The sequence below is a fragment of the Ambystoma mexicanum genome, chromosome 1q (genome assembly GCF_040938575.1).
Source record: "Ambystoma mexicanum isolate Mex_15411 chromosome 1q, UKY_AmexF1_1, whole genome shotgun sequence".
Taxonomy (NCBI): Eukaryota; Metazoa; Chordata; class Amphibia; order Caudata; family Ambystomatidae; genus Ambystoma; species Ambystoma mexicanum.
The window spans coordinates 757,750,548-757,778,155 of record NC_090922.1 but is presented as its reverse complement, the minus strand read 5'-3'; the positions used below and the strand labels follow the sequence as shown (position 1 = coordinate 757,778,155).

General features: G+C 46.9%; 1 protein-coding gene across 2 annotated transcripts in view; it reads right to left on the bottom strand.

Moving 5' to 3' along the window:
• Window positions 1–27,608, bottom strand: part of RGS13 (regulator of G protein signaling 13) — a 106,396-nt gene that overhangs the window by 55,516 nt on the left and 23,272 nt on the right. For both annotated transcript variants that reach the window (XM_069641346.1, XM_069641345.1), the window contains exon 3: window positions 3,515–3,576. In XM_069641346.1, the coding sequence (XP_069497447.1) occupies window positions 3,515–3,576 (62 nt within the window). The remainder of the gene's footprint in view (window positions 1–3,514; window positions 3,577–27,608) is intronic.

The following is a 27,608-nucleotide window of genomic DNA, read 5'->3' as shown; positions in this document are numbered from 1 at the left end:
CCTTCACTCTGGTCGACCTCCTTTGGCCCTGCGCCAGCACCCACCTGTGAGGCTAAAAATCATGGGGTCATCTTCGACTCCACTCTCGCCTTCTCCTCTCACATCTCGAACATCTGTAAAAAGATTATCTATCAGCTACATCTCCTCAGAGGTACTCGACCTTTTCTCACTTTCCCCCAGTGGATCACTCTCTCCAGAGGGCAGGTTCCTATTGCAACAGCCTCTTCCTCAACCTCCCTGCTTCTGCTCTCTGCCCTCTGCAACTCATCCAGAACTGATCCGTGAGACTTATCCTTGGCCTCAAGCCCAGGGACTGCATCTCTCTGGTGCTAAAATCCCTCCACTGGCTCGCTGTGACTGCAAGAAAAACATTGAAGACCTTAAGCATTCTCAACAAGGCTTTCTGGGGCCTGGGACCTACCTATATGCAATAATGCCTACCTAAATACTGTCTCCCCTGAGCCCTGCGCTCATCGACCTCCGACCTTCTGCGAGTGAGCCGGTTCTCTAAGCAGAGATTTAGAGGGAGATCTTTATCCTCAGCAAGGGCCTCCCTCAGGAATAGCCTCCTGCCATCCACCTTGAACCTGATCTTCTTATGTTCAGTAAACTCCTCAAGACTTTCCTCTTCTCCTTTTCCTTCTCTCTCCCTCTACCCTGCTAACCCATCCCTCTTCTCTTTCCCTCTCTCCCTCCTTTTTCTGTACAACTTGCTGACTGGCCGCCTGGTGCACCTCAGAGTCTCAAAGGTCCCCAGCACCCCCGCAAGTCCTCTTGCACTCTCCTCACCATTACTGCACCTGAGAAATGACCTATGAGAGTGGCTCTCTCTGCACTTCACCCAGTCTCCACCAACTGGGTGCACTTGGACCACCGCCCAGGACTTGCCCCCCACCCTTCACCTCCCTCCTCCCCTGCAACAGTCTCTGCACTTACACGATCCAAATGCACCTTGCCCGAAGATCGTTTGTCTGTTCTCCCTGTCTTCACTCCTTAACTGCAGTTGGAGAAACTGCAGAATTGTCGTCAGACCTATTTGCTGTTTGTCTCAACTGTTAATTGTATTATATGCACTTACTCTTCCTGTCCAGACTATTATCGTTTCAGAATGTCAAGGGCTCTGAACGACAGTTTTTTCCCCCCATGTTGCCACCCTCCTTGAGCGCTTTGAGACACCTGCTATGTGTATAGGTACTTTACAAATAAAAATACCAAAAACAATATCTATAATCATAAAAGATACTTTAATGCCTATGATCATAAAACATACTTTAGTTCTACGACAGTGTGATCTGAGTTACCCACACACATTTTTGCCAAAACTTCCGAGGAAGGGGGTGCATGCGCAGTTTTTAACCACTTGCATGGGGAAGGGAGGTACACATCAGGTGGATGATGATTCAGATAAGATTTTGGGAGTTCACCCATGGAAAGTTATTGAAAGAGACAACATTGTTATGGTAAATACATCAGTACAAGCAAGTTGTGCTGGTACCCTACTGTTGCTCACTGCCAATGCCAGGTTTATAGACTACGATATCATATTCCACTCACAAAAGAGCCGCCAATCCATGTGAATCAACTAATTTGTCTGTACCCATTTTTTCAAATGTTTCTAGATGAACTTTCGGGGACCATGTCAAGAGTGAATGACGATCCTTCTCAACATGGACAGGAGGCCTATCAGGACGTTTGCCAAGCCAGTCATGCCACAGAGGCAGGGTGTGGAAGTTGTGAGGGCTCCGGTCTCTGTAGTTTCTGCCTGTGCCTGACTAAATGTGGGAAGAACCACTTCCTTTGACGCCATACCTTTTATACACAATGCTGGCCAGTGTTTCTTTTGTCCCTTAGGAATCGAGTACATTGATACCTAGAAGTCCTAGAGGTGGAGGAAAGAGTGGCCAACCCAACCATGTGAGAGCCAGCAGTGAATAGCAGGACTGCTCAGCGATCCTGGCTGCAAACCGTTGATTAGGAAATTGTTTGCAAGGTGTGCACCTTAGAGCTTTGAGATTGAATGAGGGTGCTGCAGGACGCCATTGCAAAATTCCAGTTGGCCCAGTTTTGAAGATCACATGAAGGATAACATTTAAAAAGACTGTATGTCATTTAGGCTGCCATTTCAGAATTCCGACAGACTCGCCCTTAAAGATTACATGCCTATTAACTCAGAAAGGAACTGTGCTTGACGCAGGTTCTGATGGCAACGCTCTGGGCTTTTAAAGCCTCAGATGTGTACAAAACAACTCCAGACCACACATTGGATAGTGATTGGCCTGGGTATCCAGGTAAGCATAAGGACCAATGGGAGGGTGAAGAGGAACATAAAAGGGGAGCTAGGAGATATGGAAGTGTGGGTTGTTTGGCGGAGGTCAAGAGAGGACAGAAGAGAGGGAAAAGAAAGAGGGGGAGATGGTGGGAGGAAGAGCAGGGAGGAGAGTAGGAAGAAGGAAAGGGGCATAGAGGATCAGGGCACCGACCATACGGGCATGAAAGTGAAGGACACATGGAATGTGGTAATCTGGAAGGCACTTATTCCAATTGTAGAGACCAATGTTAATTTGTGTGGGTCCTCTGGACAAAATACACCTACAAAATAAAGGGAGACGGCTAGAGAGGTTATCATGACCAGCCAGTCAGTTACTGTGTAGTGGGGGTTACGGATCTCTAGTGATAATTTTGGCATATAGTGACACCTGGGCTAGGGAGGAAACAGCCCTCGAGAGAGAGAGACTAGAGAGAGCTGGATGGTCCCCAGTGAACCCCTGCTCAATCCTTTGAGTAAAAAACCCTTGAGCTGTTTTCAATAGTTGGTGTGTTTTTGAGGCAATCTGTGACATTGTCAAAATCAGGTAAAATAAACCTCTGTGACTATAATTTTAGAGGCGACCACGAGAATGTTTTAAAAAAGACAAGCAACAATTTCTGTGGCATGTACATTTAGATTATATTTATCTTACTTCATAACTGGTGTTTGAAGGGCAAGTCTTTTCGAAATCCCTATTAATCATTCAAAGTTTTGGAAAGAATTTGCTTATAATTTACCACTGTGATTTTGTTAATGTCATGAACCAAATTAATGGCCGAGTATTGCACATGTAAGCTTGCCCAAACATAAATCTCAGTCTTCAAATTCAGACTTCTTGCAAGACCTGGAAATCAGGAATATCCCAGTCTTCTTAGCATTGCGTTCTTACTAAATCCAGAGCACATTCCTATGAACTTACTCGTTCAGCGAAAAAAGAAAATTATAATTTGCATTCAACCGGATCTTACGCTCTACACCTTAATAAAAGAAACCCAAGATCCTTGCACAAAGGTGGAGTAAAGTATCACGAGACCTCAATGTGAGGCTATAGTGGAATGAGAACCTGATATCAGCTTTTCAAGGAGGAAGACAGAAAAGTCACACCATTTGTCAGGAGTCTGACTGAAGTTCACAATTCAAACAGTGTCTTGTGAAAAAAAGCCATTTTAAAAGGCTATGTTATAGATAGAGATCCTTTCAACTTACATTTGCTCGTCATCAGACTCTGGAAAGATTGGGACCATTGAATTACTTCCTGTCCAGAAAGCCTTGGGAGACAAATGAAATACGAGAGCATGTTAAACATGTATTAGATCCAAGTATTTACATCATTCTTGCTATTTATATTTCAATATATTTATTGAGATAGGTGTTCAGTGCTTTTCGGTGAATTGGTAAGCAGTACACACATAAAATTTAAAAAAAAACACATCATGGATAAACACGCAACTATAAATAGGCAAATCAAAACATTTGTTTCTGAAAGCACACACTGTTTTTGCAAGTTTACATTAGAAGTGTGCAGTGTGTTTCTTGGACTCTTCTTCTTCTAAAGACCATGCTTCGATCTGACGACCAGTGGGCAGTACGAAAGGGGGAATCATGGCGATAGCAATATGGAAAGGTGTGTTTGCTTGCAGTGATGATTCAGTGATGTTTCTGGCTTCATAAAAAAGTAACTTTACTGCTACATAAAACTCCCTATTTGAAGAAACATTACTGACAATTCTGTTGGCTGGGGCAAAAGGGTCAAAGGTCTGCAGTGGTTGTGCATCCACAATTTAATTTTCATAGTGAACGATTTATTAATGGCAATGTGGTCCCCATGACGTGATAGATACACATATGTGTAGATGGCCGGGTGGGCAGAGGCAAGCACACAGGTGTTTAGTTCTGAGGGAAAAGGAACATGGGGGACCCCTGTTATAATGAAAGGAAAAAAAATGATTATATGTCAAAGGTAACGCTGCCCAGGCCAAACAGTCCATTCGCACCTGGGAATAGGTGCTCAGCCAATCCTGTGGCTGGAACAGTGGGCGAGAACACACTGTACCGTCTGCTGTTTTCATTCCGGGGTTGGTGCCATGCTGATTGTGGGGAGGCAACACAGAGTCTCTCCCTGTTGCCTCCGCAAGGCCCCGACTTCCCCTCACCACCAAAGACAACCCTTAACCTTTCTCCACCCCCTCGCTCCCTCTCTACTTACCTGCCTACAGCCACTATAGAAATGGAAAAGGGACTAGATTCATTTTCCTATGGCGGCAGCCATCTTGTCTTTTTTTAAATTTTTACTGGAGTTTGAACTTATACAATACCGCACAGCCCAACTCCTGTTAAAAAAAAAAAAATCCATTTGCAAGCCAGATAGCTATCACCCCCTTGTCATATTAACTGTTGAGATGAAACTTAATAAAACCTAAGAAAATAGTGAAAGGGGCCCCTAGGGGTCCCTTACGTCTATGGAAACAAGGCGAGTCACCACACATGATAGATATGCCAGACACGAGGTTGTATTCCCAAAGCTAGGGTTTATTGCAAAGCAAAAGTCTCAGTTGGCCAACTCGGTCTCACACCCCGCGACGTGTATCTCTAGTCCTCGAGGGACGTAAGAGAGTGAATTACGTACATCAGTTACATATATACAAAATGCATGTCAAACAATCAGCTACGACATGTTTAACACCCCCCTTTATTGGTTTTCTTTGAACTTGGTGTGATGATGGACACTTTCGACAACTATGACACCTTCAAATATCTATTCTAGTAACAATTTGCAATTTGTGAGTGCAGAGGCATCTTTCAGTTGTTGAACGGAACACAGCGCTTCTGTTCTTGGAAGCGAGCTACATACAGGGGAAGTGTTGCATTCCAGACCTTGCTATCTATGAGGTGCTATTTGTGTCCTGGGAGCCCACATGCTGTAACAGGGCTCAGCAAAGGGGGGCCGTAAGAAGAGCATAATTCAAGCCTTTAGCTGCTTTATTCTAACATATTCTACCATATACCGAGACTGGCTGGCAGCTGCGAAATGATTAAATGCCCTGCAGCTCTGCTTCAAGGCTACATTCGGGAGGGAGGCGGGCATTCTTCCTGGCGCTGCCTACGTTGTGTTTCAACAAACCTTTGTTATCCTCGCGGCCCTGCAGCCTTGTCCTTTCACGTGCAGACAACAATGTTTTACAGTCGAGCAGTGTAAGCAGAAAATGTACTGCGAAGCAATAAGAAACAAAATGGCGATTCTTGTTACACCAAAATGGCCGTTAACTGGCAAACTCAGAAACCTATATACTGTCATATTGTACATGAGACAGTTGGCTCACGGCCATCAAAATACGTTTGCGGTCACATATGAGAGGTATCCATTTTTCTAGACTGACAATAGTATATGAGATATTAGCTGTGCCACCAGGTCTTAAAACTCCCATTATTGGTCACTGGTGGTTACAGTATGCAATCTAGGCAAGCAATTATTATTATTATTTTGGCTGACATATGGCAAGTGCAGTCTCAAATGCTTCAGTATGACTGGTATAGTCACCATATACTTGTCGAAATCGAAATAATATTATACCTCCTATCGCATTCTTTGAATGTATGTTGGCCTACTCCAAGTTGTCTAAAAACATCATGTAAATAGATTCTGCGGCAAGGTCTTGACCTTAATGTATTGTGTAAATCGCCATCTTGGATTTAGCCGCCATTTTAGGTTCTCTTGTAGTGTGGAAGTCACCCTGAACAACAAAATGGAGGCCGAATGACATTTCGAGTGGGATTCTGGCCGTTGTGACCTCCGCACACATGAATAAGTAATCTGCGCGCAGGTCACTTGTTGGGGTCGCGAACTGAGACCTTGTCCTATCCCTGACCCATGTGTAAATGAACAACTGTATCAGCGAAACTGATTGAAATGCATACATTATGGGATTGACCTGGCAACGAACTCTAGGCCTGGTTCTAAGAATGGTTAACCCGCGAGGGGGTTGGCCAGAGCTGGATAAAAAGTATAAAAACCCGAGTATCCCAATGTACGGTCTCTCACACTAACACGGCGAACTACCGTTGATAGTTCGTTCTGTTAATCTGAGGGCCGAATAGCTATCCGTTTGTCAATTGACTTTTGGTAATTGTTGTATCTTTTGAATAAAGCGCTTTGTATGTTCTTTGTAACCTGTGTTGGTGTGTTTCCTTTGGGCTTCCCGGCCTCATATCAATTTTTCTGTTTTCTACATACTAAGGTCTAAACCCACACGTGAAGGTACTGCCATTATACCCTAATGCCTTGCTAGCCACCAAATGTAAGGTATAGAATCACATATGCAATCGACATGGCAACTACAGCTTCAAAAGCCCTAATAATGACATCAAATGTCTTGTAAGTCACCATTTGTTTATGTATTGTATTGTTCATTCATACAACTAAGTGCGGGATCGGGACTCAAACCTGTCTTATGCCGTGTTGCCTTGCTACCAAGACCACCCCTGAAATATCCTTTCTCCCCTAACATCATAGGTGCTGCCACCCTACATGTGTCTTACTTGGAAGTCAAGTACATGTCACAGCCTATACGGGAACAGGGATGGTCAACACCACAAAGCTCAGACATATAACCTTCAACGGGAATGGATTTTGAGTTACTTGATGGTGAGCACTTTTGAAAGCATGTTAAATCTCCTGATGTAGAAAGAAGGCTTCCATCGGCCTCTATGAATATTTTCTTCTTTTTAAAATACATTTCTTTGAATGACTGAAACGGGTGCGAGAGAGGCGGGGTGCTCCAATTCCATATATGAGGCCAAACATCCTTTTCTTTTTTTTTTCAATGTAATCTTTTTATTGAGTGCTCTAGATAAAGCACTCAATGAAGCATAATATTTTAAATTCGATTGCAAGTACAATTTTGTTAAGTTTCGAATGCAGTTTCAAATCCAGTCATTGTGAAGTTTCATAAATTACAATGACAGCTCACCTCAATAAAACACAGAGACAGATCTAATAAACTGTTACTCGTTTAATCTTCTAGCGCGAACTGGCGCACAGGTGGGTGCTCTGACAATAACAAAACGTGGGTTACAACCCACAACATAATGACAAAAACGGGACTGGGCTAGCTCGTCCCAAACGTCAACAGTGGAAACGGGACGTTCCACATTTTTGGTCCTAAAGGCAAGGGAAAATCGCCTTAGAACTCTTTTTGACATTTTCTATTAGCGTTTTCTGCTTGAGAAGTGCCAGTTGCGGCTGCTGCTCTATCCGTGACAAACTGACAGTAGTAATAGCCAAAAGAAAATGGCTAATATTTGCTTTGAGGCAACAAATAAACAGTGTGATGAGTGTGGGGAGGGCAGTGGGAGGCCTCCGGCAAACACTCGTGCTTCTTTATCCGTTGGGAGAAGCCATCCTTCTTTATTCACAGTGCCAGCAAGACAACACCCGAAATGGAATCGTGGCACTTAATGACTTATTTGTGGTCCCATTTTTTGAGAGGGCCCCACAAACACATGTTTTGCTTTTTTTTTTTACTTAATAGCTAAATAATTTGAAAAATCACGCCAAGTAGACTTCCTTCAGTCACTGCTTCTGTGTGGTAAAACAGCCGCCTCTTCATTATATGCAGTGTTTAAATGGCAACATTTTCCAAAATAATCAATATTCATGCAAATGCCAGGTTTTACAGGTCGAAGGATTGAGCATCATGGTCTTCACTCGTCCTACTGCTGTGCTCTTCTTACCTTCTTTGACTCACAGATTCCGCCCCCTGCACAGATTCAGAGAGGCACGACTGAGCAGAGTGGAGATTTGCTGGTGGGTGCCAGCTATAACTTACTTGCAATGACTTATGTAATACATGCATGCGAGTTAACTTCAAGGTCATTATAAGTCACCTGAATGACGATGAGTGCAGTCATTGATTGACAGTTTGGAGTATTGTAGCCTTAAGGGATGTGCCACCTGCCCCTGTTCTCCAGTGTGCCCCCTTGCTTCGTGTTCTGTTGGAGCTCTGCACTGTTGCTGTGTTGTCTGCAGGCATCCATCTACAATGCTAGGGGTAATATACACATACTCATTCCCAACGGGACCAGAACATTTACAGGCATGTTGCTATACTGCAGGCATTCCCCTTCAGAATCGAGTACATCCATACACCAAAGAGGTGGACTCTCGTTGCAGATTGCCCTGCAAGAGTCAGCAGCAGGGATTGAGCAAATGTGTTGTAGCCACCATACACAATGCATTCCTTGGCACTGAGTGACAGCAGCATTCGGGAATCACTGGGGAGTTGCAACTGGAACGATGCTAAATCGCATAACAACATGCACAAGAGAAGGCTGGCCAACGTAAAATAGCTTAGATTCATATCTTCAGTCATTCTGGCTTATAGGAATGACATTCTTCCTTTAACATTTGTGCCGCACACCAGCATTTCAATGCTGCATAACCTATGTATCATCCTCTCTAAAATATGTCTTCATGAAAAATCATGGTGACTAACAATTGACAGAAAAGTAGAAGGATGCAATGTGTGCTTGTCTGTGGCCTTCCCAATAACACCAACATCTTTGCTGCATAAAACAAAAGAAAGTTGCCAGGGCAGTCGCTGCCTACTGTCTCTGACCCACACACGATAAGTGAGTATGTCTAAGGTGATGAATACACACTCATATTTGCATTTAGACGTACCTTTGTTTTTAATCTGGTATGAAACTAGCCCCTGGTCATTGTCAATGGCTACAAGCAAAACGTGATGGAATCATGACATGTTGAGACTTGGTTGAGAATGGGAGCTTTAGGAAACTAGAGGCAATGCAGATGAGTCTTCATCTACATAATCGTATGACATCATCGTACGTGAATGTGTGAGTGTTTACTGGGCAGTTCTAGCTGGTGATCAAAGACAACCTTGGCTGTTATTTCCTGTTGAGCAAATTTGTCAGGCAGAAAAATATATTCGAAAATGTAGGTAGAGACTGAAAAGAGTGGAAAGCACACTGCATCGTGGCATGCAGAGGTGAGAGGTGAAATGGGAGGGCAAAGTAACAATTACAAACAACAGACGGTGAGCGTTGATCAGACAACCAGTTTGTTATCTGAAGATACATTTAACCCATAGCATAATGTATGTTCCACAACATTAGGTATACACAATGTCATCAGTGTTGTTGCCTGGAAGCCACTCAATTGTCAAAAACATTATACATCTGTGCCATTACCTAGAAACTAGACAGTTATTCATCAATGTCATTGCCGAAGGCTAATACGGCAAATTAGCCAGTCCCAATGTATCAAATTGTTGATACAATCATACCCTGATGAGTCAACCAATCAAGCAAAGTGTGAGGAAGTTGGCTAGCCTGGGCTGTTTCTTGGACATTTCTAATGGAATTAAATGATGTTAGACTGACCTCAGGAAAGTGTGTGGGGCTAACACACACATGTCCCTATGCTCACACCACAACAAAAGCATAAACCTGTGTAGTCCGGCTGGACATATTTAGTTGGGATGTTACAGTCAAGGAGGGCACAATGTCATGCGAGGAAGGGAGAGCTCCAACCTTTCCCCTGCCATGGTCACGCTGATTAACCGACAAAGGCTCCATGGAAATGCCTTTTGTCAGGAACTGCAGCTGGTGGCAGTGATTATCATTCCAACAGGGGGTAATACAAAGAGGGCCAGACAGGGCCTGGCTACAGAGGACAACAAAGGAGACATGAAAGCCAACAACCTTTCATATGTAACTGTGTCAACCTGAAGCCAGCTCTCGCCTCTCAGTATCAATGGCAGTGAACTGTCATGTCTACATCAGTTGTTACAGTAGGCCACTCCGTTAGGGGGACCCCATTCATAAGGTACGAGAATGTGGTTTGCAGGAGCCAGAGAGTATGGTCTCTCAGCAGCTTCAAGGAAGACATGCCACTTTAACAGGGACCACACAGGGAGGACCATTTACCAGAGAGACTCTTTGAACACAATAGTCAGGAAGATGGGTCGGACTTAGTAGCAAAAAGGAGCCCAGAGCTCTTTCTGTTGACAGAAGGGTTCTGCCATACTAGTTCTGGGGCACACCTTGTGTCTGTTTTCATCCCTTTGCCTTTCTTGTTGCAAATCACTCTGGTTATGACCTCATGCATACAGAAGATTGTTGGCAGGGACCCCAGGATTGGTTCACTAAAATCGGCTTAGGCTGCTGCACTGTGGCCCACTTGACTTTAAAAGAGGGCTGGGCCCCTGTTTTGGTAGATCATCTGAAGACTCACAAGAAATAAGAAATAAGAACTCAACCTTGGACCCTGGCTGAAGGTACAGTCTGCCTTACATCTTCTGCCATTGAAGGAAGATCAGGATATCTAAAGAGGAAAGCAAGATCTCTCCCCTAAACATCTCCCAGGTAACATAGATAAAGAGCACAGCGGACCCTCTATCCAATCCAAAATTGGTACCCAGTCAGCTCTCAGCATGCCCTGCTAGGTTCAGCAGGAAGCTTATTCGATAGGAAGTGCGAGAAGGTATCTAAACCTACAACCAAGGACAAAACAGCTGCTTGTAACACACTCCTCAGCTTTGGGCAGTCCGCCTTTAAGTACGACTCAAGCTCATTGAATAAGCTTGGAGAAGTGCCTCGACAAGCAAATGCTGCCTTTGGCCTGAATGTCAATGTTTTCAAGCCTTCTGAGTTTCTCAATCCACAAACGACTGAAATGCAGAGCATTGTCAAGCTGCAGTCGCTGAACAAAATCTGAGATTTCTCGACCAGTGCTTCAGAACCACCGATGAGCACTGAGAAATCAATTCCTGACCTTACACTGCAGAGGAGGCCAGCCTGCATCCGTTTGTCTAGCTTCGCTCACCAAACCATGCTGCCACCTGATACCCGCAGCTGACACCCATCTTGTACTCTGTCGCAGAAGCCGGAAAAGCACCCTGAAGCTGACTCGACCATGTCAAGCATCAAGAATACCAACAACAAAAGGTACATTGTGTTTCTGTCCCACAGTTCTTCCCAGAAGGACCCTAGAGACATGTTAAAGGGGTAGCTTGTACAGAAGGTTTACTAGCCCAATCAACCGGGCATGTATTTTAGATCATACATCAAGCATTCTTAAAAGAAAATCCAATGCAACTTATGGGTCAGGTACCATCTTCTGCTAATCATATCCGTTGATGCAGCACCCTAAATTCAAGTGCCCTCACGGCACTAACTCATATCACCCGCCCCTAGCGCAGACATCACTAGACGCTCACGATGAGCTCCATCTATTTTAACCAGGAACATAAACAAACACATCCACAACAGATGCAACACTTTTGTTTCTTTTCACAAAAATGATTAAAACTGTTTATTTTGATGAAAACAGCAATAGCCAGGTGTGTAACAAGTAATTTTGATTTAATGCTGAAAAAAGGTAATTAAGACCACGGAAACAGGGATAACTTTTCCCAATCGAGGTTACAGCCAGCCAACATCGAATGGTTCTCATTTTTTAGTTTCAGTGTCAACATTAATCTCATAATGCTGATTCCACTCATCAATCGATTAATCCCAGTCTATGCATTCTTCACAAAAAGTTAATGGCCGATTTCTGATTGGCACACATGCCGTTCCATGACAGAGAACAAATTAGTGGTTTGAATTTCAAATGCAACGCTTTCATATCTGCATGTTTTCAGAACCTTCAGGCTGCCATATTGCTCCTTATAACTGCAACCATAAAAGGACAGATTGGTATCTGGCGATGATCACAGATAATGGTTATCACAGATGCATTGTTGATGATTATTGTCTGATTATGGATGAAGAAGCCTTCGGCTGGTACGCTTTACCCATGAGAGGCGTGCATCGGTATAATATAACGATGTCAAATCGAGAATGCAAAAATATATTTCAGTACCCAATTTATATTTGTATAAACACAGTACATATTTTTGTTAACTATAATTTTAAGTTACAATTAATATGTGCAATGTCTATTATTTGCATCAAATTGAACATTCATTCATCATAGCATTAATCATGTAGCATACAACACACTTGCCATCCTCACTTGCATAAATATTATTTAAAACTTTGCTTACATTGTGTCTTGTGTTCCCATTCTTTCTATGTGGCAGATGACCAACCGCTTTGAAAGACAGATCTCAGTGATAGAAACGTAACATTCCTACGTAAGCTTCCAATATAGTACATTTTATCACTTTTGTGTGGATATTCAACACAATTTGGCCTTAAAATTGTTAGTGTGGTGGATTCAAGGACACATAACAATGCAACCCTTCACCCAGCATTTACAGTGTGTCAGAGGGAGTTTCGTTTTGGCAGCATATGCCACAAAATTGAACTATATTAATGGCAAGCTGTGCAGTGAAAAACAATGAAATATATCAAGCATCCCACATATGAAAATATTCACTTCCATTAGAATGATATCAATGCGCCTTGTCCTACAACATTTACATTTTCTTTCAAAGATGACCTTAGGCGAGCTATACTATACATACTTCAGTAGTAAGATGTAAATATGCAAAGGCCACAGGCACATGTCCATAGTGCACATTGCCAAGACATATTTCTTCACTCGTTATTTCAATGTTGGCGAATACTATGGCACAGAAACCTTTGGTCTATTTCTATCTGCAGCCACTTATCATGTTTCCTACTTTCCAGTGAGGTTAGACTTGATTCATTTTGTTTATTGGTCATTTGTAAAGTGCCTATACAAAAAATGATGTCTCAAGGCACAACATGACAAAAAAGAGGGGAGGGGGAGGGAAGAAAAAAACAATAATGGTCCTACTAGGCCTTGTGCCATTCTGATCATGCAAGAGCAGAAACAAGAAGTGCAGGAGGGAGGCAGTTGGGAGGGGGAGGTATAGATCGGGGCAGAAGGGAAAATGCTGGGATAGGAGGGGGGTGTGGGGCAAGAGGAGGTATACAAGCGCAGGGGGGAGGAGGAGGAGCTTAAGAAGAGGGTCAATGGAGCTGGGCAAGTGCTAAGGGGAGGCCAGGTGTGCAAGTGCATGGGGAAGCAGGGAGTGAGGACCACATGAGAAGCACGAGGACAGCAGTGGATCAGGATCAGTAGGGATGCACACCCCGCCAGGCTTTTCAGGAAAAAGGGGCCCTGAAGGGCAAGTGCAGGTTGTTGTGGGAGGCAGGAAGACAGGATACTGGGCCCTGGTCACTGGATGGCTGGAGCAGCAGCAGCAGCATGCGTTTACACGTGCGCAACAAAATGGAAATCAAAATGGAGGACCACAAGTGATGTGGCCACGCCCCCTTCCCCTCTGATTGGTCAACAGCCAGAGGTTGCAAGAGATTGACAGAGGCCGCTGGCCAATCGCCAGCGGTCGCTCTTGTGACCTCTGGCGACCCCTAAATGACATCCCTGGTGATTGCCCTTCTTTCTCCGCCTCGATCTCCGGCTGTATTTCAAGCCGGAGATCCAGGCGTGTATCGTTGGAAAGGGGAGATTTCCAACGATGCCCATTGTGTGGCATTTCTGCTCATGGATCGGGCGCAGGGTGAGCGATCCATGGGCAGCAATGTCAGAGGATCAATAGAGATCCGTTTGTGACACGGGGGGGGGGGCTGCTTACTAAGTAAGCAGCCCTGTTCCCCCCTTGTCCCCAAAGCATGGGGCCACAGCGCTGGAACCCCCCGGGGGCAGATGATCACTGCCCCCAGGGAGAAGGAGGGAGGTGGGAGTGGGTTTAGGGCCCTGGGGCCCACTAGCCACCAGGGATATTGGCGAATGTGGTGTCATTGGAAAGGGGAGATACTCCTCTTTCCAACAACACCATGTACATAAGGCATTGGTGGACACGGATCGGCGCGGAGCGCTCGATCCGTGACCAGCAGCCCACTGGACCACCAGGGATACATTTGTGATGTGGGGGAGGGAGGCGGGCTGCTTACAGTAAGCAGCCCTCTCTCCCCCAGGCCTCCAAAGCATGGGGGCACATATGCATACAACTCTGGGGGCAGATGGCTGAGCATCTGCCCCCAGGGAAGGGCGCAAAAAAAACCAAAAAAAAAACATGATGGGAAGGGGGTAGGGGGTTTGGGGGCCCTAGCCACCAGGGATTTTTTGGAAATGGTGTCCTTGGAAAGGGGAGATTCTCCCCTTTCCAAGGACACCCTGTGTGACAGCATTGCTGCCTGCGGATCGGCGCAGGGCGCTCAATGCGCCGGCAGCAATGCGCACTAGACACCAGGGATGTGTTTGAACGTGGGGGGGTGGGGGCTGCTTACAGTAAGCAGCCCTCTGCCCCTCCGGCCACCAAAAGCATGGGGGCACATATGTGTACAACCCTGGGGGCAGATGGCTAATCATCTGCCCCCAGGGAAAGGGGCAAAAAAAATGAAAGAAAAAAAAAACATGATAGGAAGAGGGGAGGGTGTTTGGGGGCCTTAGCGACAAGGGTTTTTTTAAGGAAATGGTGTCCGTGGAAAGGGAAGATTCTCCCCTTTCCAAGGACACCCTGTGTGACAGCATTGCTGCCCGTGGATCGGGCGCAGGGCGCTCGATGCGCGGGCAGCAATGCACACTAGACTACAGGGATGTCTTTGAATGCGGGGGGGAGGTGGGAGCTGCTTACAGTAAGCAGCCCTCTGCTCCCCCGGCCACCCAAAGCATGGGGGCACATATGTGTACAACCCTGGGGGCAGATGGCTGATCACTGATCATCTGCCCCCGGGGAAAGGGGCAAAAAAAATGAAAGAAAAAAAAAACATGATAGGAAGAGGGGAGGGTGTTTGGGGGCCCTAGCGACAAGGGATTTTTTTCGGAAATGGGGTCCTTGGAAAGGGGAGATTCTCCCCTTTCCAAGGACACCCTGTGTGACAGCATTGCTGCCCGTGGATCGGGAGCAGGGCGCTCGATGCGCGGGCAGCAATGCACACTAGACTACAGGGATGTCTTTGAATGCGGGGGGGAGGTGGGAGCTGCTTACAGTAAGCAGCCCTCACCCCCTCCGACCCCCAAAGCATGGGGGCACATATGTGTACAACGCGGTCAGCAGATGGCTGATCATCTGCCCCCAGGGAAGGGGGCAAAAAAAGAAAAAAAAGAAAAGAAATGAAAAAAAACGTGATTGGAAGGGGGCAGGGGTTTTGGGGGCCCTAGCCACAGGGATTTTTTCGGAAATGGTGTCCTTGGAAAGGGGAGATTCTCCCCTTTCCAAAGAAACCCTGTGTGACAGCATTGCTGTCCACGTATTGGGCGCAGGGCGCTCGATGTGCAGGCAGCAATGCACACTAGACTCCAGGGATGTCTTTGAATGCGGGGGGGAGGTGGGGGCTGCGTACAATAAACAGCCCTCCGCCCCCCCCTGGCTGCCAAAGCATGGGGGCACATATGTGTACAACCCTGGGAGCAGATGGCTGATCATCTGCCCCCAGGTAAGGGGGCAAAATAAAAAATGAAAAGCACAACAAAAAAAAAGGGAATTTTGGGTGGGAGGGCCACTAGCCACCACGGATATATTTTACAGAAAAGGGGGGTGGCCCTCTCCCCCTCACCCCAAAGGGAAATGGGGGCACCCCTTGTAGCCCTCCCTGGGGGCAGATATCTGCTCCTAGGAAGGGGCATCTGACCCCAGGCAGGGCTGCATGAGATGGCCCCCTCTTATCTTCCCCCAGGAAGGGCTGAATGAGATGCCCCCCCATGCATTTAGTGTGGGGGTAGAGGGTCACCCCCCACCACATCAGAACATTACCTGGAGGTTTAGGGTGCACCTCAGCCCGCCCTAAAGTGTAGAGTACCTTTTCCATTTTTTTCTTTGTTAACAAAATCAAGGTGGGCAATGTCTATAATATTATATCACTATATGCGGACAATGTCCTTCTATACCTGAGGAACCCCGAGGCCAATACACCAACAGCACTAGAGGTACTCAACAATTATGCGAAATACTCTGGGATACAATTCAGCAGACATAAATCCTCCACATTCCCCCTGGCGTGCCTACGAGGCACAGCAGTGAACAAACTCCCATCTGTAGGGATAGAGTGGCAACCGGATAAGTTCCGGTACCTAGGAATTAACGTGAGCCACACTCCGATGCTTACACATGAACACAACACCGAAGTTAACATCACAGGCCTTCACCGCTCTATAAAATTCTGGTCCAAGCTCCCACTAGCAATGGTAGGCAGGGCAGCGATTGTCAAGATAATAATACTCCCTGGATTTCTGTATTTCTTCGTGAACATTTGCCACTACGTCAGACCGCCCTTTTTCAAGAAATTGGAGGCAATCATCAAGGACTTCTTGTGGGGCCCACATAGACACAAACTATCATTGTCTATCCTATCCCTGCCACATAAAGAGGGTGGAATAAAACTTCCGGATCTCCAGTTGTACTACCTGGCTGCTCAGTTTAGCCACATAACGAAATGGCTCTTGGACGAACCTTCGGCCGAATTGGGGCTACTGAGGCAATATTCGACCAACATAACCCCCAAGGAAACTCTATGGCATCCATTACGATAGTCCCCGGAAACCCCACTGGTAATTGAACTAGGCAGGAAGATAATGGCCAGGAACTGCTATATCCAGCGGGTGAAACACTCTCCGGATAATCCCATCTTGGTAGATGTGTGCAGAACGGAGGAACACCTCTCCACAGCAAGGAGGTGGGACGACGCCAGCATATACACATGGGGCGACCTGTTTGAAGAAGGGGCCTTCAGGGACTTTGAATCAACACAGGCCATAGAAGGAATACCTAGGGGTCAGTTTCTCTGGTACCATCGGCTCAAACAGACCGCCAAAAAACAGTGGAACAGCTGGCCAGAGGAACCCACCCCAGACCCATTGCTACAAGAAATGCATGACCTTACGGATGGATGGAGACCAGTCTCCAGGCTCTACAATAGGCTCAACGACAAACCGAATCCTAAAGGAGAAGCGCTGAAGGTGAGATGGAAAGCAGACCTTGAAATCTCACTCACGGATAAAGAATGGGAAAGAGTATTAATATTCCCCAAGAAAGTGTCAAGAAACTCCAGATTCGGTCAGATTCAACTAAACGTCCTGTACCGGACATACATGACCCCCCACAGGGTCGCTTCCTTCAACAAAGAAGTCTCTCCGGCATGCCCATGGTGTGGGAATGATAAAGCGGATATGATCCCTATGTTCTGGACCTGCACTACGGCGATGACACTCTGGTCCAAAGCTAAGCAGACCTGCACAGATGCCGGAATAGGAAGGTATGAATGGACACCTGGCGAATGCCTATTCGGGAATTACCCCAGACCTAGCAAACTCAAACACGTCGTGAAGCTGATGGACATCTCATGCATCCTGGTTAAAAGGACCATAGCGATGGCCTGGAAGACGCCAGCAGGCCCCAGGCATGCTCGCTGGCTGAAGGAAATGGAGAGATGAACGGCTGCCGAAACCAGGGCTTGGCAGGATGGAACCATATCCAGTTTAGACGCGGAGAGCGGCACCTTAGACTCATGGAAGGCCCTCCTGAGAGACATATGCTTCAGCGCAGACTACAAACCTCCTTGATAACCCATAGCGCCATACTGTAACAGAGTCCCTGCACCAGCACCGAGACGACGGATCCTGAGTGCGACCCCCCGCTTCCTGAAGCACTAGAACTTGGTTTCAACCCGTCCATCCACACAATATACACAGTATCATATGAAGACTGTTGTTGTTTTTTATTGTTTTTCTTCTTTGTTCTGTTTCTTGTTCTAATTCTTTTGATTGTACCATTACGAATTTTTCACCAAACACCAATAAAATATGTTTGAAAAAAAAAAAATAACTTGCCTTGGCGCAGAGGGGCACATTGGAGGGGGGTGTACCTCACACAGCCATTTGTAGGAGGCCCAGGGAGGCCTGCATAAGGTGCCCCAGCCACCCATTTGGGGCGAGGTGGGAGAGGGCCCCCAAAAATTGTGCGACAGGCCCCCCAGTGGGTGGGGCGGTAAGGTTTGGGCACCCCGGCGCCAGATTGGCACATCAATGTGCCTCTCTGCACCAAGGGGAGTTGGGTTATCAAAGGAAAAAAGTGAAAATGGTGGAACACTTTTTAGGGGGGCTGTGGGGCACCCCAAAGGGTCGGGTAATTTTCTAATGGGATGGGGCATTGACCCCCTCCCCCCAACCTGCAATGGAGTGGGTGCCATGTCATGCAGCCCTCCCTGGTTCCAGATATCTGCTCCTAGGAACGGACGCCTGAGCCCAGGGTGGAGTGCAGGACACCCCCCCCTTATCTGTCCCTGGGGAGGGCTACATGAGATGGGCCGCCCCTCCGATTGGGGTGGGGGTGGAGAGGTGCACACCCCTTCACATTAGAAAATTCCGCAGCGGTGTAGGGGGCCCCTCAGCCCCCTGCTAAAGGGCAGCCTGCCATTTTGAATTATTTTCTTTGTTTACTAAACTTGCCTTGGAGCAGAGGGGCACATTAGGGTGCCAATCGGACCCCGGGGTGCCCAAACCTTACTGCCCCACACACTGGTTGGCCTGTCCCACCATTTTTGGGGGCCCTCTCCCCCCCACCCCAAATGGAGGGGGGTGTACCTCACACAGCCGTTTGTAGGAGGCCCAGGGAGGACTGCATGAGGTGCCCCCGCCATCCATTTGGGGCGAGGGGGGAGAGGGCCCCCTAAAATTGTGCGACAGGCCCCCCAGTGGGTGGGGCGGTAAGGTTTGGGCACCCTGGCCCTGATTGGCACACCAATGTGCCCCTCTGCGCCATGGGGAGTTGGGTTACCAAAGGAAAAAAGGGAAAATGGTGGAACCCATTATAGGGGGGCTGTGGGACACCCCAAAGGGACAGGGAATTTTCTAATGGGATGGGGCGTTGACCTCCCCACCCCCACCCCCACCACCCGCCCTCAATGGAGGGCGGGTGGCACAGCGGTGGCACAGCCGGTCAAGTGGCACAGCGAGTAGAGCGCTCGCTTTGACACCCGTGCAGAGCCTGCTAACGCAGGTTCGAATCCCGGCGGGGCCAAACTCAGCCTTTCATCCTTCCGAGGTCGATAAATGAGCACCACACACCGTGGGTAATAATAAGCAGCGCTCAGATACCCGAGGGTTCGTAGCGCTATATAAATGCCAAATTATTATTATGGAGTGGGTGCCATGTCATGCAGCCCTCCCTGGGACCAGATATCTGCTCCTAGGAAGGGATGCCTGAGGCCAGGGAGGAGTGCAGGACAGCCACCCCTCTTATCTGCCCCCAGGGTGGGCTGCATTTTGCTGGTGTGACCGTAGGTAAAACATGTTTTTTATTTTGTTTACAGCTTTTTCTACCCGAGCAGCTGCAACATTAGGTGAGTGCTGTTCTTATTATTCTATGGTTAGGGCCCACTGTCATTGGGGTGGGTGAGACTGGGGCTGGATTGTTGGTGGTGTGGGTGGGAATGGCCCATCTGGGCAGATCACCTCCAACTGTCCTGGAGTTGCAGCTGGGCTGCATTACAGCTTTTCCCTTCGAGGAGGTATTGGCACACTGCTGAGACTCCTTCGTAGGGAGAAGCTGTAACGCACGGCAGCCAGGGCTCCAGCAAAGTCGGCGGTAATATCCCTGGCCTTGGGCACCCTTCTCCCATGTGGGTCTTTGCCGGGGGTTCTGGGTAATAAATTCTGGGCCGATTTACGTAGGTCAGACCTCTGTGGATTCCCATGGGTTTCCTCTTTTGGGAAATGCATGGGGTTCTCTGTTTCCCTTGCTGGCTTCGACACCCTAGGCCCAAATCTGTAGGTTGCCCACATGAACAAAATGGGCAGTGGCGAAAGGCTTGGCGTTACCAGTGGGTTACCCTTTTCCTTTTGTGCCCCCGGTAGGTGCACCCAGACATGTGAGGTACCGTTTTCATCAGGATACGTGTGGGGACGAGGGAAGGTAGACCATGTGTTGTTGGTGGTGTGTTTCGGTGGGTGGCCAGAGTGAAATGTCTGAGAATTGTCTTAATTTCCAGCCAATTTCAGAGACATTTCCCTGTGTCCACTCACCGAAAAAACATCACCAACAACCAATGTCATACCTCCTCGCGTTCCCACAGGTGTCCAGAAAAAATGCATGGGGTTCCCTGTTTCCCTTTGCTGGCTTTGACACCCTAGGACTAAATCTGTAGGTTGCCCACATGAACAAAATGGGCAGTGGCGAAAGACTTGGGGTTACCAGTGGGTTACCCTTTTCCTTTTGCGCCCCCGGTAGGTGCACCCACACATGTGAGGTACCGTTTTCATCGGGACACATGTGGAGACGCGGGAAGCTAGGCCATGTGTTGTTGGCAATGTGTTTCGGTGGGTGGCCAGAGCGAAATGTCTGAGAATTGTCTTCATTTCCAGCCAATTTCATAGACATTTCCCTGTGTCCACTCACCGAAACACGTCGCCAACAACAGATGTCATACTTTCTTGCGTTCCCACAGGTGTCCAGAAAAAAAAAGTTACCTCACATATGTGGGTGCACCTACCGGGGGCGCAAAAGGAAAAGGGTAACCCGCTGGTAACCCTAAGCCTTTTGCCACAGCACAATTTGTTCATGTGGTCAACCTACAGATTTGGGCCTAGAGTGTCGAAGCCAGCAAGCATTTCCCAAAAGAGGACACCCATGGGAATGCACAGAGGTCTGACTTGTGCGAAGCGGCCCAGAATGTATTACCCAGAACCACAGACAAAGTGAACATTGTGTTTTTTTCCCACCAAATATCACACTTTTCTTTTCGGGGTTTGTGGCTAATAAAAACTGGGGCAATTTGCGCAAGGCAGACCTCTGTGGATTCCCACGAGTGTCCTCTTTTGGGAAATGCATGGGGTTCCCTGTTTCCCTTGCTGGCTTCGACACCCTAGGCCCAAATCTGTAGGTTGCCCACATGAACAAAATGGTCAGTGGCGAAAGGCATGGGGCTACCAGTGGGTTACCCTTTTCCTTTTGCGCCCCCTGTAGGTGCACCCACACATGTGAGGTACAGTTTTCATCGGGACACATGTGGGGACGCGGGAAGGTAGGCCATGTGTTGTTGGCAATGTGTTTCGGTCGGTGGCCAGAGCAAAATGTCTGAGAATTGTCTTCATTTCCGGCCAATTTCATAGACATTTCCCTGTGTCCACTCACCGAAACACGTCACCAACAAAAGATGTCATACCTCTTTGCGTTCCCACAGGTGTCCAGAAAAAAAAGTTACCTCACATGTGTGGGTGCACCTACCGAGGGAGGAAAAGGAAAAGGGTAACCCGCTGGTAACCCCAAGCCTTTTGCCATAGCACAATTTGTTCATGTGGGCAACCTACAGATTTGGGCCTAGGGTGTCGAAGCCAGCAAGGAAAACAGGGAACACCATGCATGTCCCAAAAGAGGACACCCGTGGGAATGCAGAGAGGTCTGACATGCGCGAAGCGGCCCAGAATATATTACCCAGAACCCCAGGGGCCATCTTGTTTTCTATCAGGAATCAACTGATTCCAATGGCAGGGCCTGGCTATCCCAAAATGGAGGATACTCAGAGCACCTGTCAATTCAGCATGGAGCTGCCACCAGCCCATACCCTGCTCTGTGGGCCACCCACAGGTGCCCAAAAACATACACTAGGGGCACAGGGTTGTACCCCCACCCATGGGTGCCATAAGGGTATCCCATGGGTCTGTATGCCAAACCAAAAACAGGAAGAGCTGCACTGCCAGGAGTCCCACATGGACTCCTGGGCAGAAAACAATACAGAACACATATGAAAAAGGACTACCGGACAAGGACAGGGAGGCCCTCTCACACCAATGCATTTCCAGCATCACACACAGCACACAGTGGAAAGAGTAAAAGTGGGGTGAACAGTGCATATTGTACGGAAGAACAAATAGACCAGATTTTGATATTTAGTCAGTTTACCAATGCAGTGCCACTGCAATGCATCCTAATGTAGAGGGCACCAACTAGGCACCTCAGAGATTCACAGATGCCATCTTGGTATGACGACCCACTTAGGCACCTGAGAGGTTCTCAGACCACATATTAGTGCTGGTACATATGGTGAATCTCAAGTATGCACACACAGATTGACTTGTGATCAGAGATGACAGAATCACACCTCAAAAGCTACACAATGGGCAAAGACGCACCCAGCCAAAAAGTAACACACATGATCAACTGGGTCAAACACAAGCACACATGTGTGTACCCACAAAGATGGAAATATCAGCCATGGCCTTAATAACCTCACATAGGTCCATGCTAACACAAACCCTGACCACACACACACACACACCACACCACACACACACACACACACTAGGGTAGGCATAGATTCTATTAAACAACCATGCTCTTACTCATGCTCTTAGATGAGGATTCTATTCAATCCTTAACAAACACTTAGATAAGGATACCATAGACCCCATCTTAGTGTTGCTGCCTACGCCAAAAGATGTATAACACCAGATATATGTTACTGCCGGTTGTACCTGTTGTACTTGTGGGATGCTACTATATTCTAGTTGGGAGATATGATGAACTCTAACTGTTCTGTTGAATAACACATGTTAAAAGTATGAAATAAAAACAGTGTTCAGGGTGCACATATATGTTAATGTTTTGAACTTATAAATCAGAAAGTTCACTGATGGTTTTCTTGGTGCTCATGTGGAATGAAGAGAGTTATGAAATGAATACATACCTACTTAGGGTCAGCGAAATAAAGTTGGAAAGGACAGAGACCAAGCAACAAATAATCAAACAGAGGAACATAGTTATACAGTTGAGGGGCCTTCACCCATAAGAAGTACCCCCTAGCCCATGGTTATGGATCTTGTGGCTGTCCAGCTGTTTTCAGCTATGTCTCCAATGATCTCTCACCATTGTATATGCTGGATATGGTGATGGTAGTCAAAACATTTGGGGAGCCAAAGGTTGCAGATCCCTGCCCCAGTCATTCTTTGCATAAACAAAGCACAGTCATAGGTAAGATTGTAGTGAATATATGCACTTCATTGGGATGAGTCTTGGGGCATTGTCTAGTAATCAGGTGTATAGGTTCTATTCTCCCTTTAACAGGCTCCATTAGAAGCAAGTATAGTCTTTGTTTACAGAAGTAATTTCTATGTCTTCCCTATTACTACATTCATGTGCCTACCTTTTTCCCAGACCCTTTTCTATCTGTTTCACATGATCTACAGTGGTGGGCTCTGAAGGTATCATTGTTCTCCCCTGTTTATTTCAATATGTACATTCAGTCACTGTCCAGGTAGACCGACAACTATGGTTTCCAAATGCCTACATTCCCCTCCTCCTGCTCGACGCCACTGGAGGTTCTAGGAGTGGCTTAAGGTGCCTGACTAACATTCTCATTTGTCTGAGCCCCACAGACTTAAGTTGTATTCAAATAAATCCAATGTTCTACAGATAGGGCCCTTCATGATCTCTGGAGAGAAAGCCTCCTGATTTTTTTTAAGGATAACTGATCGTCTCCTTCCCCTTGTGTAAACATGACAACACGCTTTCTCTGACTCATCTGACTCATCAGATTAATGCATTTGTTAGTTTCTGTTTTTGCCACAGAAAAATCTGTAGAACATACTTCCCTTTTTTTCCTCTGAGAATTAGCCCTCAGTCATCAGGATTCTATTGTCATACATATCGACTACTGTAAAGCCCTCTAGTTGCAGGTTACAATTATTTTCTCAAGTGGGTACAGACACTTCAGAATGCAGCAATCCGTTTTTTGACATGGACTGCTCAATTCACTTGCTTGCTGTCCTTTCGAATGGTATTTCTCTGACCCTAGGTAGGAATTTACTCTTCATTCCACATTAGCACCAATGAACCTTTCAGTTAACTGTATGCTTCATAAACTCAAAATATTTACATACATGTGCACCCTGAACACTGTATTTATTTCATTCTTGTAATAGATAGTTACCCATCTCAGAAACTGTCAGGCTATTATAGTATTTGACAACTTTGCACAATTTACGGAAGGGGAAGGAAAGGAAGTATACTATGACTGTGTATATGTATTTGTATTTATTTTTATTTTTATTTTTTTTATTTATATAGCGCTTTAATCCAAAGCACTTAACAAGAGGAACACGCATAATACAATGAGCAATACATGACAAATGAATCTAAACCAGAGAACAGTACAAGGAACAATTTACATTGTTGATAGGAAAGATGGTGAAGGAGGGGGCTAAGTGAGGGAGGGGGTGGGAGGAGTAGGAAGAGGTAGAGTCAGTAGTGAGAGAGAAAAAAAGGATGCTAGGGGGGTGAGTGGAAGAGATAAGATTTTAGAGACGTGCTGAATGAGGGGTAAGAGGTAATAGAGCAGACAGGAAGGGGTAGGCGGTTCCAATGGAAGGGAGCTAGAAGTTGGAAGGAGCGGAAGTGGGAAGGGGCAGAGGGTGGAGGAGGAGGAGAGAGAAGAAAGAGATCCGCAGAATGGAGTGAACGAGAAGGAGTATACAAAGTGAGAAGGTAGGATAGGGAGGGAGGGGCAAGGGCATAGAGGTATTTGAAGACTAGACAGAGGAAATTAAATTTAAGCTGTGAGTGAAAAGAGAGCCAGCCTAGTGAGTTGAGAGAAAAGGAGATGGAATCATGAGGAGAGAGAAGGCAGAGTGAGCGGATGGCGGAGTGGTAGATGGATTTGAGGGGGGAGAGGTGAGAGGAGGGGAGCCCAAAGAAAAGAGTGGAGCAGTAGAAGAGTCTGGAGAAGATTAGGGAGGTGACTAAGAATTTAGTAGCGTGAAAGGTTAGGAAGGGCCGAACTTTACGAATGTTATGGAGGTGGAAACGGCAAGATCTGGCAGTGAAAGAAATGTGGCGAGAGAGAGGTGGGGGTCAATGCGGAGACCTAGGTTGCGGGTGTGGGGAGAGAAGGGGAGTTGGGATGGGGGGAAGAGAATAAAAGGAGGAGGGGAGGAGCAGGAAGAGTGTTGGCTGGGAAGAACCGGATTTTGGTTTTGTCGGAATTAAGAGTAAGGAAGTGAGAGGACATCCAAGATTTAACAGCAGAGAGGCAAGAGGAAAGCTTATGGTGGATGTGAGGAGAGAAGGAGGAGAGAGGAAGAGCTAGGTATCATCAGCACAGAAATGCTGTGAGACACCAAAGGAGGAGATAATGGGAGCCAAGAAGGAAGTGTAGAGAGAGAAGACAAAGGGGCCAAAGACAGAACCTTGGGGAACACCATGGTTGAGAGGAAAGCTAGGGGAGGTGCGGCTACCCCAGGAGACTGAGAAGGAGCAGTTAGAAAGATAGGAGGAGAACCAATTAAGTACAGAGTCTTTAAGGCCAAAAGAAAAGAGAGAGCTAAGGAGTAGAGGGTGGTCGACAGTATCAAAGGCAGCAGAGAGGTCAAGGAGGATAAGGATACAGGAATGCTTAGAGTAGCGGGCAGAAAGGAGAGAGTTGAGGACAGAGATGAGAGCGGTTTCCATGGAGTGCAGAGGGCGGAAGCCAGATTCGGTGGAGGGGAGGAGAGAATGGTTAGAGATGAAGGTGGAAAGTAGGTTAGTAATGAGATACACAAAGGAAAATTGGAGTGGAATTCATTGCAGACCTTCGCTGAGGGACACAATTGTACAAATCCCAGGACTCTGCCTGCAAATCGGAGAGCCAACATGGGACATGTGTGTGGGAGTGAGGGACCAGTAGGCCCCCTGCCCCCCCTTCCTTTAGTACAACTTGGACCATGTGTCTCCAATGGTGGGGAGTGCCCCTGTCGCCCTTATGTAATACCAGCATCGGCTGGCATTTGCGTAGATGGGGCTGTTGCACAGGACACGTGGCATCCATTTTGTGCCCCCTTGACTCCATCTTGGTAACTAGGCCTCGCTGCGATAATACGAAAAGGCTTTTCTCCCCTTAGCAGCGCTGCGCACACCGCGCACACAGCCCCACCTTTTCTCTCACTGTGTCTGGAAACTTTCGCGGCTCCATTCTCATGCTCAACCCGGTGGTAATTGCAACCAAGAACAAATGTAACTACTCACTATTTTTCTGAGATCACTGACCTGCGTGTGAACCGGCTTGAGCCAATCCCTGTAGTGCATCCATCTCCACAAATCTGCTCATGCCCCTCACCCTCGATATTGGAAAATTACTGGCAATGTAACCCTGTGACCCTGCAAGGTATTCTCTTGATGTACCAGAGATGTGACCTCGCCATGGTGCCCACCGAGCATGCCCCCAGCTAACATCAGTTCTTTGCCGCTGTATATTGTCTCTCACTACTAACAAACGTCAAACTGCCTCAGATTCTTTACGAGTCCAGACCCTCACTTCAATCATGTTATCATATTGGTCCAGACCCTTAACCTGATGCCCCATATAAGCCTCAGTAAATAATGATGTAAATACATGAATGAAGTTTATAGGTTTACAATGATTTGTTCAAAAGAATTGCAATGACTATTGTTTAGTGCATGTTTTATTAGTACTGGCCACCCCGCTTTGCAGCGACCTGACCTTCAGCTCTCCTGGAAGCTGACAGGCGGACCACGTGATATTCACCCTCCTGCCAACGGAGCAACCAATCCGGACAAAGCAGTTCCTCCATATACCTATGTATCCATAATGTTTATCCAATCCTGCACTGATTTAGTACCCTATGTTAGTTGCGTCATCTATGATGATTTTTCGCTACATAATGCCGTGTATATGCAATGTTTTCCAGAGCGCTATCAGGCAGCAGAGTTCTTTGTATGCCAATTCTATATGAAAGATTTTGAACTCTCGCAACCTGTCCTCTTAGCCTCATTCCCCGTCTGGGGTGTGTCTCATTTATTCTTATTGCACGTGGTTAAACGGGGAGGGCTCTTACAAATGTGACACACTACCTCCTTTATTTAGCCTCCCCTGGGAATGCAGACTTGGGGTCTACAGCCAAGTACCAAAAGCAGCAATGGACTGCCCATGTTGGGCATGTTGGGGCTAGAAAGAGCCGAGGGAAAGAACCACTGCTTAAGCAAGTATTTGACCAAGCTTACCCTTTACCTGACTTCTGCTTCTATGCAGACGGATACTTCCACCCACTAGTTATAGTTTCCTCACAGAGCTTATTTTACCTCATGGAACCACTAGACATTGCTGTGATGGGCCTGTTAGATGGTTACATATAGCCCCATTCTAGCCCAATTCAAAACTTGCATCGCTTATCCTCACCCAACCATCCACTCCTTCCCTTTCCACTCTCCAAACTACCATGTCCCTCTCTTGAGCTGCACCCTTTCTTCATTGTCTTTACTTGCCCATTTATTCTACATGTCATGCATCTTGACTTCCCTCCATTCCTTCATCTGCTTACCCATATCCTTCTCATACAGTTGTCTCCCTCAACTTG